The following is a 12,746-nucleotide window of genomic DNA, read 5'->3' on the forward strand; positions in this document are numbered from 1 at the left end:
GGCCGCCGGGCGCGCCGGCCCCCAACCGCCGGAGGACACGTGGCTCCCCCGCCGCTTCCGCCCTGCGGGGCCGGGAGGCTGCAGCCCCAGCGCAGATCCCGAGAGATGCGGAGGGGGCACAGCAGGGGTACCGGGGGAGTGCAGAGCCAGGCGGGGAACCCGGACTCGGGCACGGCGCAGAGGCCTCTAAAATAGGGCGTCAGCAGACAGGGTTCGCTCGACGCGGCACAAGCGTGTGAGGGGACCTGAGCGGCGGGGGGGAGGGGCGGGGTCGGAGAGAGAAAGCACCGCAGCCAACTTACCGGGAAAGCTGGCAGGGGAGCGGGCGGCGGGTGCGCTGCTGGCGGTGCCGGAGCTGAGACCCTGAGCGACCACCCGACCCGGGAGCAGTCCTCGAAGGAGGGGCACGGGGCGGGACGCAAGGCGGCCACACCCCGGAGGGCCCCGCCGCCCAACCCGCGGTGCCGGGACGCGGTCGTATGACATTGCCCAGGCTCTGCGCCTTTCCCGGTCCACGCCTTTGGTTCGCTGGTGAGGGATCCAGAGGCAGGAAGTGATTTGTTCTACATCTGAGTGTCCCACATCCCTAATCCAACTTATCTTTTCATTACCTCCGCCACCCCTACAAGTTCCCAAGACACACACCCACAACATACACACCCCCCAAAACCTGCTCCTGGTCTTCAGTTCTTTACCTCAGTCAATGCCATGTGTTTCCACCATCCACCTGGGCACCCAGAGTAGAAGCTTGACATTCAGTCTCCTTCATCCCATCCACGGAGATCTAACCTACCTACTCTAAAATCCAGCCTTCCCTTTCCATGCCCTCTGCTTGCTCCCAGGGACAAGCCCTCTACCTCTCATCTAAATTATTGGGCAACTTCCCAACGGCCCCTCACGTGGAGCCTCCCTGGACACTTCACTCACTCACCTGATCTTCTTTGATGACTTCCCACGTCCTACAGGATGGCGTTCACCTTGCTTTTCACAGTATACCCTGTACACTCCCTGCCTGGCTCCCCATCTACCTTTCTAGCCTCAACTTAGCCACCCCATTCCCACCCTGAGATGAAGCCCCCCATGATTGTGTGGTCAGGTTATCCAGGTTAACCTAAGACACACTTACCCTTATTAAGGGCACCTAGATTCTCTCCTAGGAACCAGGCCTGCCATCTTTTTGCCACCTTCTCTCTGTCTGGCAAACCCCTAGCCACCTTTAGGGCCAAGTAGTTCAGAAATAGAGAGCCCGGATGGCACAATTGTTAAGGGAGTTAGGCTACTAACCAAAAGGTTGGGGATCTGAACCCATGCAGAGGCTCAGTGGGAGAAAGACCTTGCAACCTGAAAATTACAGGCCAGGGAACCCTAAGGGGACGTTCTGTCCTGTAAGCTCGCTATGAATCTGAACTCACTCAGTAGCACACAACAGTTCAGGTGCAACAGCCTCTGTAAAGACTTGCCTGGCCCCCTAGAGGAGTCAGCACATCCCTCCCTCAGCTCACCCAGCACTAATACCTGTACGGCCTTGTTTACTGCTCTGAGATGGTTTGTGCTCCTATCTGTTTTCCTCCCAACACGGAGCTACCCACAGGAATCACATCATGTGTGATGATCACATCACCCTTGTGTTCCTAGCACTGGCCTGACAACCTAGAACTGTGTGATAAGATGGGAACTCAGACCTCTCTTACACCTATTGGCTTTCCAAAATTATAGCCGCAGGGGCATTCAGCAAGTGCACCGGAAATGACTTTCACCCCCATTCTAGTGTAGACAACCACTGTTTCCTTTGGCCTCCGTCTGAAGTGAGCTTCCATTTGGGTTCCTTTTCTGAGTTATCAAATGTCAACTGTGGGAAAGGGCCTGGCAACTTCATGAGATCTCTCTAGAAAGCTGTATGTTCCTTGGTCAGGACAGTGATACCTACTCACTCACTGTACAGTCAGTGCCAGCTCTCTGGCTTTCATGTCTCCTTTCCTTCCTAGAAAGACTGACCTTAACTAGGGTAGAGAAAACCCTATTTCATTACACATATTAACTCCTCACAAATCCTGGGACTCTCATTTCACCTCATAAAACAAAGAGGTCACACTTTATGTCAAACGAATATATATCTAGCCATTAGATGCCCCCAAAGAAAAGGTAGCCCCATCCCAACTCTCCCCTCCTGAGAAGTCCCTACCCCTCTATTGCTGCTACAGCAGAAAAAGAAAAAAAAAAAAAAAAAAAAAAAAATGCCAGTAACTCATACCAACTCTATAGAGAGTATAGTGGCACCATAAGGTTTCTAAGGCTGGAATCTTTAGAGAAGCAGACTGCCACATCTTTCTTCCATGGAATGGCTGGCAGGTTCAAACTGCTGACCTCTCGGTTATCAACCAAACACTTAGCCACTGCACCACCAGGACTCCTCAATTGCTTCTAATTGGCACCCTGATAAACTGGGAAAATACCCAGAAAGAAAACCTGCTAAATCTTATGGCAAAGATACACAGTTGTGTTCTCTTTTCTCATAGTAGAACCTTGACTTCTATCTGAGCACATGGCTGCCCAGCTAAAGATAACATTTTCCAGGTTCTTTTGTAGCTAGGTACAACCATGTGACCAAGTTCTGACCAATGGGATGTGAGGGGAAATCAGAGTAGTAAATTCAGGTTGTACCCTTAAAAGGAAGAAGCTCCTTCCACTTCCAAACTTGCCTAAGGTAGCCACAGGGTGGTAATCCATCATGGATTGGTTAGAAAGAAACTGACTCCCAGAACAATCATGGAAGAAAGAAGGGCTGTTTATGCACAGGGAGAGAGCTCAGGGGGCAGGGGTGCATGGAGGGATGGACACAGGGAAGAGGTGACTGTTGGGAGGAAGTGGGAGGGGAGCTGTTGCATTGTGGTGAATTGCGGTCAATGTCATGAGACAAAGTGTATGTGAACTGCTGTGTGGAAAGTGAATTTGCTCTAAATTTTCACCTAAATCACAATAAAAGTAAATAAATAAAAGAAACTGATTCCCTAGACAATCACAAGGATTAGCGTTTACGACCCCCACCCCCATCTACTTGCTTACTTTTAAATAACAGAGAAGTAAATTCCTATCCTTCTCTCTGTTAAAGCACCCAAATCAATACTTCACAAATCAAAGCTATTTATAAGATTTCTTCTCTTCTTTTGAGGCCATCCCAGGGACCTACGCTTACTGAACACATAACACTTCTAATTTTTGGAGTGTGGAACTTCTCAGGCTCCCTAATCCACTTGAGTCCCTGAAAGTTTGTCAAGAACAGAAATTTTTTATTTCTGAAGAATCCTCTGCTCCCAGTCCAGTCTTGGCAACCTAGCAGATCCTGAATAGACAGATGTCTGTTGACTGGCTCGGTGCCAAGAGTAGGGGAAAAGGGACATCAAATGTGGAACACTGTATGTATCCTTCAGGCCAGTATAAATAATTTATGTATTACTTGTACTCTCTATTACCTCATAAGGAGCTCTGGTGGTGTGGTGGTGTTCTGGTTACCTAGTACCACTCTGACAAGAATATACCACAAATAGAATGACTTTAACAAACAGGAGTTTATTCTTACAATTTGGGAGGCTAGAAGTCCGAGTTCCAAGTGCCAGGCTCTAGGGGCTGTGTGAAGCCCCTCGACCATGGGCTTCAGCTCTGCCTCTTGCCCCCGGCCCACTGAAGCTACAGGCATCTCTTCACTCAGGCAGCCACTGGCTACTGAGGCTAAGAAGCCCAAGGCGACAAATAAAATGGCACAGTCCCGATGTTACCAAACCACACGACAGGTCATTAATTTAAGTCCATTTTAAGTCCCAAGGTCGGCAGAGCATGGCAGACTGCTGAACAATGACACAGCTACATGTAGGGTCTAAGCATGCCATAAGCTAGAGACCATTCCCAAAGCTGCTTCTTATATACGGGAAGCAAACCACATACCCACTTTGGGTATGTGGTTTGCTTCCCGTATATGAGTTAATTACTAATCTCACCATGGGGAATAACAACATTTAGCTGCCTAGCCACTCAACCAGGCCCAGCCAGTTGACACACAAACGTAACCACCACAGGTGGTTAAAGCATTTGGCTGCTAACCAAAAGGTCAGTGGTTCAAACCCACCAGCCACTGCAGGAAGAAAGATGAGGCAGTCTGCTTCTGTAAAGATTTACAGCCTTGGAAACCTACTAGGGGTCACTATGAATTGGAATCGACTTGATGGTAGTAGGTTTTTGGTTTTTGGCTATTACCTTAAGTTATTCAGAATACATGAAAATGAGAAAAAGAATACAAAGCAATGTAGCAATACAAAATAACCAACTCCTTGAATCGGGATGAAACATTTTAATCTGATGGTAGCAGGTAACACTGTACAAGGAGCATTCATAGCTTCAAAAGTTTCCCTCTGCATTATAAGGAAGTCTCCGGAAATAAGTAGGTTTGCTACAACCTGGTCCCCTGCCTGTGGAAGAGACGGGAAGTGGAATGGCAAAATTTCTGTGGCCTGCCTTCATGTCACTCGTAGAGCCAGTCCTGAGCACAGCTCTTGTAATTTACCAGCTCCTCAGGGTGAAACCACAAGCCAATCTCCTTCTCTGCGCTCTCCACAGAATCGCTGCCATGAATAATGTTCCTGGGTGGGGAAAGAAATGGCCACATTATCAGGATGAAACTGTCCAGAAACACCCCTCCCATTGCCAGCAGAAAAAGCCAAAGCTCCATGTACATTTAAAAACCAAAAACGCTCCTGTCAACTCATGACAACCCCATGGGAGTGAGTAGAACTCTGTTCCATGGGGTTTTCAACAGCTGGTTTTCAGAAGCAGATTTCCAGGCCTTTCTTCTGAGGGACTTCTAGGTGGCCTAGAACCTCCAACCTTTTGGTTAGCAGCTGAGTGCTTAACCATCTGCACCACCCAGGGATTCCCCTTGCACATTAGACAATATCAAAAGAAAAAACCCATGACTGCCATTAATGGAAGGATGAAGAATGCCCTTCCTATCCTAGCAACACGGATGGATGAAGCAAGAGCCCTGAGGAAAGACTCACACAAGCAAAGTGCATTGGTACCAGGTTCTACAGTCTCAACAGAGGCATAGGCACAGAGATGCTGGTGACTAATGGCAGAAAGACCTCAAAGTCAAACACCAACTTACTAGAGAGGAGAAGAATGAACTCTGATTAAAAATCAACCTGCATGACGTAAGAACAGTGACACAAATAGACACATGCACACCTATGTTCACTGCAGCACTGTTCACAACAGCAAAAAGAAATAGCCTAAGTGCCCATCAAGAGATGAATCGCTAAACAAATTGTGGTACGTATAAGCAACGGAATACTGTGCAACTGTAAAAGAATAACGAGCAGTCCACCAGACATAACATAGACAGGATGTTATACTGAGTTAAATAAGTCAATCACAAAAAGACAAATATTGTACGGTCACACTATTATAAAAAGTCTAGAACAGATACACACAGAGAAAGCAAAGTTCTTGATGAATACCAGGAATGAGAGGGAGAAGGAGGGGGAATCACTTTCTAGATAGGAGATAATTGTTACTTTCGGTGATGGGAAAGACAATCCCAATTATGGGTGAAGCCAGCACCTGACCAAGGTAAATAAAGACACTAAGAAGTATATGGGAAAAATGGATAATTTTGGTAAATGCTACAATATATACAATTCTCCAACAACCAAAAAAAAAAAAACGTGTGTGGTTACAAAGGTAGATATGAATACATATATGTGTGTAGGAAGGCATATGTGAGTAAATGCACACGCATGTATAGGTGTGTCTATAGGCATATGTATACACACATTTGTGTGTCCTGCATATATATCTGCACATATAACAAACCACAGGGGGCACAGTTATGCAAGCATCCTAGACACATCCAAACAACTCACAGCAATTGGTTTACTGGGTCAAAAGGCTTAGGACCACAGTCTTGGGGGATAATTTCATCAATTGGCATAATATACTTCACAGAGATTATGTTCTACATCTTAGTTTGGTGAGTAGCATCTGGGGTCTTAAAAGCTTACAAGTGACCATCTGAAATACAACTACTGGTCTCTATTCACACAGGGCAAAAGAGAATGGAGGAAAACAAAGGCTCAAAGAGGAAACTAGTCCACGGAACTAAAGAGCCCACATGAACCACAACCTCTCCTAACCTAACACCAGAACTAGACAGTGCCCAGTTACCACTACCTATAATTCTGACCAGGCACACAATAGAAGGTCCCAGATAGAATGGGAGAGAAATATTGAACAAAATTCAAACTCCTATAAAAGGCCAGACTTATTGGACCAATAGAGACTAGAGGAACCTGAGACTATCACCCTAAGATACCCTTTGAACTTAGAATTCAAGCTATTTCTTCAGGTTATCTTTCAGCCGGTTATCTTTATAGACTGGCTTATAAAATAAACATTATCACTCATGAGTAATGTGCTCCCTTAAACAATTAAGTATTTGAGATCAAATAGTCAACAGTTACCCAAAAGCAAATATGAAAAGGCAAAGAGGGGAAGGGAAGCTAGATCAATGGAAACAGAACAAACAGAATGGAAATGAGAATTAATATTTAAACAAATTGTAAAAATTATAATCGATGGCATGGAACAATTTATATATAAATTGTTAAAGGGGAACCTAATTTGCCGTGTAAACTTTCATGTAAAACACAATACTATATATATGTTGTTGTTGTTGTTGTTGTTGTTGTTTGCCGTCGAGTCGGCCCCGACTCATAGCGACCCCTCCTTGGGTTTCCGAGCCAGTATCACTACGGAAGTAGGATTGCCCAACCTTCCTTCTGAGGAGTGGCTGGTGGGTTTGAACCGCCTGCCTTCTGGTTAGCAGTCAAGTGCCTTATCCACTATGCTACCAGAGCTCCTATATATATATATTTAAATTGACCTGCATCTTGTCTCCTGTCCATCCCCAGCCTCAGAAACCCAAATTCTTCCAGCAACTAACTTGGATTTTGCAAAAGGGTAATAAACACCAAATCTCACCTGCCAACTTGAATGCAAAAGTCCCCACGGATGGTGCCAGGCTTGGAGTCAGCAGGGTTGGTCTCCCCAAGCATCACTCGGCCAGTTTTTACAACATTCAGCCCCTCCCAGACCTCCAAGGACAACAGAAGATATGGTCAAGGAAGAAAATCTTAGCAAAAACCTGGAAACTACTAATTCAAAAAAAAAAGGAAAGGTTTATATATGGAAGGAAAGTTTCTTTGTTGGTTTCCAGGGGTGGGAGGGGAGAGGAGAGAGCACTGCAAAAATAAAAAAAATAAACAAACATTTAAAAAAAAAAAAAAAAGCCTCCTTATGATAGCATTCATTCATTGAACAAATATTTTATAGAGCACTTACTTGCTCCAGCACTGGGAATACTGGTCTCCTTGCCCTAACTCTTGCCTTTTTACAACCCGTTCTTGACACAGCAGCCAGAGTGGCCTTTTTAAACCGTCAAGTATATATCTTCCCAACTCTGTTATACATGAGCCATGAACCCCTACCCACACTTCTGAACTCATCCCTTCCTACCTTCCCTCTCACTCACCAGGCGTCAGCCATTCTGACCTTCTTATGTACTTTAAAAAGCCAACAGTTCCTTCCCGCCTCAGGGCCTCTGCACATGCTGTTTCATTGGTCAGGCATGATCCTCACTATGATTTTGTGCATGGCTGGCTCCTCATTGTCATTCACATCTTGGCTTCACAATCTCTTCCTTGGAAAGCCTTCCTTAACCACCCAGTCTAAAGTGGTCCCTAGCCATTACATCATCCTCTTTCAATTCTGAATATATCACTAGTCATTAGCTGATATGTGTTGTTGTTGTTATGTGCCGTCGAGTCGCACCCGACTCATAGCGACCCCTCCTTGGGTTTCCGAGGCAGCATCACTATGGAAGTAGATTGCCCCATCTTCCTTCCGAGGAGTGGCTGGTGGGTCTGAACCGCCAGCCTTCTAGTTAGCAGTCAAGTGCTTTAGGCAGCTGATATGTAGATTTTTTAATTTATTTATTGTCTGCTCATCACCACCACCACCACCACCATTCCTTGAAGAAGGATAAACAATAAAAGCAGACACCTATTCTTATTCGTGACTATATCCCAGTGTCAAGAAGAGAGCCTGCCCAGAGTTAACAACTGTTAATTATTTGGTGAAGAATTACTGCAATAAACAGGAGGCAATCTTCCCATCCTTTAGAAACTTACAGTTAGGCAAGTCTCTAATGATCTTTCTCAGTCATGGGTCTTCACTTCAGAAAGCAAATGCACCTTATGTTTGGTGGGTCAGAGAGCCCAACTCTAATGCCCCAGCTCCAGTTTCCAGTTCATCAGTGAGGACCTTGCATCAGAAGCAGGAATTACATCCTCCCAACTGAGTCATTCATACCAGCATGCCACATGCATACTCACCATGGCAACCACTGGCCCTGAGTGCATGTATTTTACCAGGCCAGCATAGAATGGACGGTCCTTCAGGTCAATGTAGTGTTCCTTGAGAAGGTCTTCAGAAGCCTATTCCACAGGGTAGAGGATGAGAATTGGTCCCCAAAACTATTATAGAACCAGCAATCTAGTTAATTCCCATGCACCCATCCTGCTCTTAAAAGCATGAGCTCTCAGCTTCCTAACTGTTATAACCAAATTTATTCTCCATATGACATGGGAAGCAATGGCAGAGACTAAAAGTACTTCTTCAGTTTTGTACCAATTTCCCTTCTATTGGCCTTGACTGATCAGAATAAAGCCACAGAACTTTAGGAGTAAATCCAGCCATCTCATTTTATGTACAGGGAAACTAATACAATGAATTTGCATCCCCAGAGCAAGCACTAGTTAAAATGTTAGAGGGAGGTAGTCCTGGCATTTGATGAGTAGTAAACTGCACCATGTCACTTGCCAGGAATGCTTCACATTTATTTAGAAGAGAAAGACCCAGTGTGGTGACCAAGCAATTTCAAGAGGTATCTACAAGCCACCTAAAATACGTGACATCTAATAATAAATAATATTGCTGAAGAGTGAATTAGAATCTCTCACACTGCAAGGCTGGTATGTGGGTATAATGCAAGTCAGCTAACCACCAACCACCTGTTTAGCAATTCCAGCTCAGCTTGGCTGGGTTCACTCTTTGCCATTGCACAGACTCTTGCTGAGGGTCTAGTGGGGTCCCTTAGTTTTTCCAGTTCTGTGGAACTGCAATGTATGAGGCATATTGCAGACTTCATTGATATACACAAATGTGGAGATTTATTGCCAGAAAACACATCTAGGACATCCTATAGTTCAGGGCCTGGTTAAGTATCCCTTACCAAGGTAAAATTATATGGCCATGTGACCATTCCAAGGTAGCAATCTACCCTACACCCTGTTCCTTCACCTTTTACAGTGGCTGTCTCCCAACATCACGGACTTCACATTCCCTTACCAGAGTACCCATTCAATTCTATAAACCAGTGCCAACTATCTTTAGTCTGTGAAGTAATCACAAGACTTTTTGGTTTTTGCCTCCCTCCTCCTGTTAGATTTAAATAATCTTTTTAACTCATAGCAGTTATCCTTTCTTTCTCTCCTTTCATTCTTCACCAAATCCATGTCCTTGACAGGATCAGTGTAAAGAAAGAAATGTACACACTTAGAGATCAGAAGGACTCGAGCTAAAGCCCCAGCTGCATTCCTAATTCTATGCTATCAGGCATGTTACTTAACCTTGCAAGCCTCAGGTTCCTCATCACTGATAACCAGAGGGATAGGAAAGCCTACCTCTCCGGGCTGTCATGAGAGCCACACAAGAAGGCATTTGTGAGAATGCCTCTGCCAGTACCCAATAAACAGTAAAGCCTAATCAACAATACTTTCGTTTTACCTTCAAATCCTAATTTAATATGCAAAACCCCTAGAAAGCATTCCTTGCCCAACACGGGCTCTAATAATTCATCATGCTCTCCCCTCAGCTTCAGCATCCATCAACTCCCCTTTGTATCAAAGCAGTTTTGCTAAAACATCACACAGGAATTAAAGTGCAAATTAAATTAAGTTTACAATGTACCAGGTGACTCCAAAGTTGATTCCTTTGGTGGGGGGAAAAAAAAAAGGCCTTTAATTTATTTGCATTGGGAATCTGAATTATCTCTTAGATCTGTTTGAAGAAGGGTTCTGGCCAATGAATCCTTTGCATTTATTAAAATGTTGCTCTCTAGCAGCACAGGAGAAACAAAAAATTACATACAAAGGTCAGCCAGTAAGAACAAGCTCTGATTACTCAGCAGAGATCATGCAAGCGAGAAGCAATGGGATAGTATATATAAAACCCTGAAAGAGAAAAATTTTCAGCCAAGAATTATATAAAATGTTGCTCTCTAGATGTCTTGCAGGTGTATCTGTTCTCTGGTGTTTCAGAAGGGCTCCCTAAGGGCAAAACTAGTTCTCCCCCACATGTCCTTATGGTGCCCAATATATACTAGATATTAAGTGGTGGTAATTGATAATGGACATAGTTCCTTGCTGAAAAACAACCTGCCTCAGAGGAAGGGAATAAAAAAAAAAGTTCTCTAAAATTATCTGCTCAGAAAAAAGAAAAAAATATATATCTGTTCATGAAGCTTGAGGCCAGCTCAAACATGCCCCACGCTGAGTCAGAAATTATAGTGTTACAGTAATATGTGGAACTCTGCACTGCTAAGGGAAAAGAGAGCCTATTTTCTAAAGTCTCAATTAACATGGTTTGTTCCAAGATTCAGTCACGATGCTGGGCCACAGAGGAGTTTCCAGGTTTCAGGATATTATTGCCCACACACTACCACGGAGAGAGAAACAGGGAAGTTAACCCACAATGTTCTCCTATACTACCAAGGAGTCAAAATAGGAAGAATGGAATCCACTTACCTGCATGAATTTCAAAGCAACAAGGTGGAATCCCTTCTGCTCAAAACGTCTGATGATGTCTCCCACAAGGCCGCGCTGGACCCCATCAGGCTTGATGGCAATGAAGGTGCGCTCACTGTTGGCCATATTTCTGGGGATAGTCAGGTGGATGAAAGAGCCAGCACTGAATATCCTACCCACATTATTATCCTCTCAAGCGGATTACCACATAAAGCTGGTTTAAATCTGTCACATCATCTCCATGTCTCTGGTAATATCTCAATTCCCCTCACTCCTCATCTATGAATTAATACCCCAAAGGGGCTGTCATTTCTATCCCATTTAATTCAAAAAGCGCTTATTAAGCATCTATTGTGTGCCCAACACTGTGGCAAACTAAGGTAAACCAAAACCAAACTAACTGCCATCAAGTCAGATCTGACTCATAGCAACCCCTCCTTGAGTTTCCAAGGCAATATCACTGCGGAAGTAGATTGCCCAACCTTTCTTCTGAGGAGTGGCTGGTGGGTTTGAACCACCAGCCTTCTTTCTCAATAATCCAGATGGGGAAAACAATAATATGAAAATGGCATCTGGTACAAGGCAGTATGAAATAAGCTTGACCTCATGCCATGGTCATAGTATTAGAACTGAAAGAGGTTTTAGAGCTTGTTTCACTACAACGCCTTTATTTTACAAGTGGGAACACAGGTGCAGAGTACCAGAGTTAGGGCTGGAATCCAGATTTCCAGCCTCAAACTTACGCAATTTATATTGTACCCTTAAGATATAGTGAATATTCTGACTCCTCAGTAAACAGTGGATTGTGAAAGAACTACAGCTAATAGTAGTATCTAATATGGGACTGTAGTTTCACAGATCATCATGTTGGAAGGAAGCCTAGAAAGGATCTATTCCAGATCCTTCCTTTTACAGAAGAGGAAACAGGGCTCACGACTGGCCCGGTCACAACACAGTAAGTGAAGAAGAGGAGATCCCTCATCTTGGAAGATAATCCCTGATATGGACAGCATCACCACCTCCTGGCTCTGCCTTCTTGTAACTTATTTAACCTATTATAACACCGTATCTGAATTTTCTGTTTCTGTATCTGTCTCATCAATGCTCTGTGACCTGTATACAGAACAGGATTACCTACTCCTGTGTCTGTCCCCAGTACTTAAGCACAGAGCCTAGAACTCAGTATAAGCAAAGAAAATGTCTTAAATGAGAGTAACTCCTTCCCGGAAAGAAAAAGAAATAAAGCCCCAGGGACTGGGTGGAGAATCCCAATTGAAGCGCGGGTCTCCCCAGGAGAAAATGGGCTGAAGAACCAGAACTAGCCCCTAGAAGTGTCCCTCCGCTCCCACCGCGCGGCACGTGTTCCTGTCATTCATTCCACAAGGTCTTACTAAGCACCAACTATGTACCAGGCACTGTACTCAGGAGAGATAATGCACAACTCCTGCCCTCAATGCGGAGTGAGAAAGGCAGCTACGGAGAAAGGCAAGTCCACGTGGCGTGGGACGTGCGCTGACAGATATGCACCTGTCAATGGATGCTCCATGGCCCTTTCCTCCCATCCAAGGCCCCATTCCTGCCCCTCAGTGCGAAAATCATTCACCCTCTTCACCCCGACCCCACTCCTCTTCCTTTGTTTTCAGGACCCCGAACCCTTCTCACCCCTCCAGTTGCTTGGGCTTCAATCAACACTCTTACCTGTCGCTGTACCGGAAACGCACCCCTACCCCACGTGGTTCCCCGCCCAGAACGGAGCGGAACGCTTCTGTCCAAACCGGACGTCGGAGAGCCTGTTTTGCAGAACACCATTCGGTTACGCTTCCTTTTGTGGGT

At 45.0% G+C, this 12,746-nt stretch overlaps 1 protein-coding gene across 1 annotated transcript in view; it reads right to left on the bottom strand.

Moving 5' to 3' along the window:
• LOC103197876 (nucleoside diphosphate kinase B) overlaps positions 1-11,039 on the bottom strand; it is a 16,129-nt gene extending 5,090 nt beyond the window's left edge. Inside the window, exons 1-3 of the mRNA XM_042781122.1 lie at positions 10,914-11,039; positions 8,442-8,543; positions 7,030-7,142 (exon numbers count right to left, since the gene is read on the bottom strand). Of these exons, the coding sequence (XP_042637056.1) occupies positions 7,030-7,142; positions 8,442-8,543; positions 10,914-11,039 (341 nt within the window). The remainder of the gene's footprint in view (positions 1-7,029; positions 7,143-8,441; positions 8,544-10,913) is intronic.
• Positions 11,040-12,746: the final 1,707 nt, after the last annotated feature.

The sequence above is a fragment of the Orycteropus afer genome, unplaced genomic scaffold, assembly GCF_000298275.1.
Source record: "Orycteropus afer afer isolate SDZICR_OR568_19922 unplaced genomic scaffold, OryAfe1.0 scaffold00085, whole genome shotgun sequence".
Lineage (NCBI taxonomy): Eukaryota > Metazoa > Chordata > Mammalia > Tubulidentata > Orycteropodidae > Orycteropus > Orycteropus afer.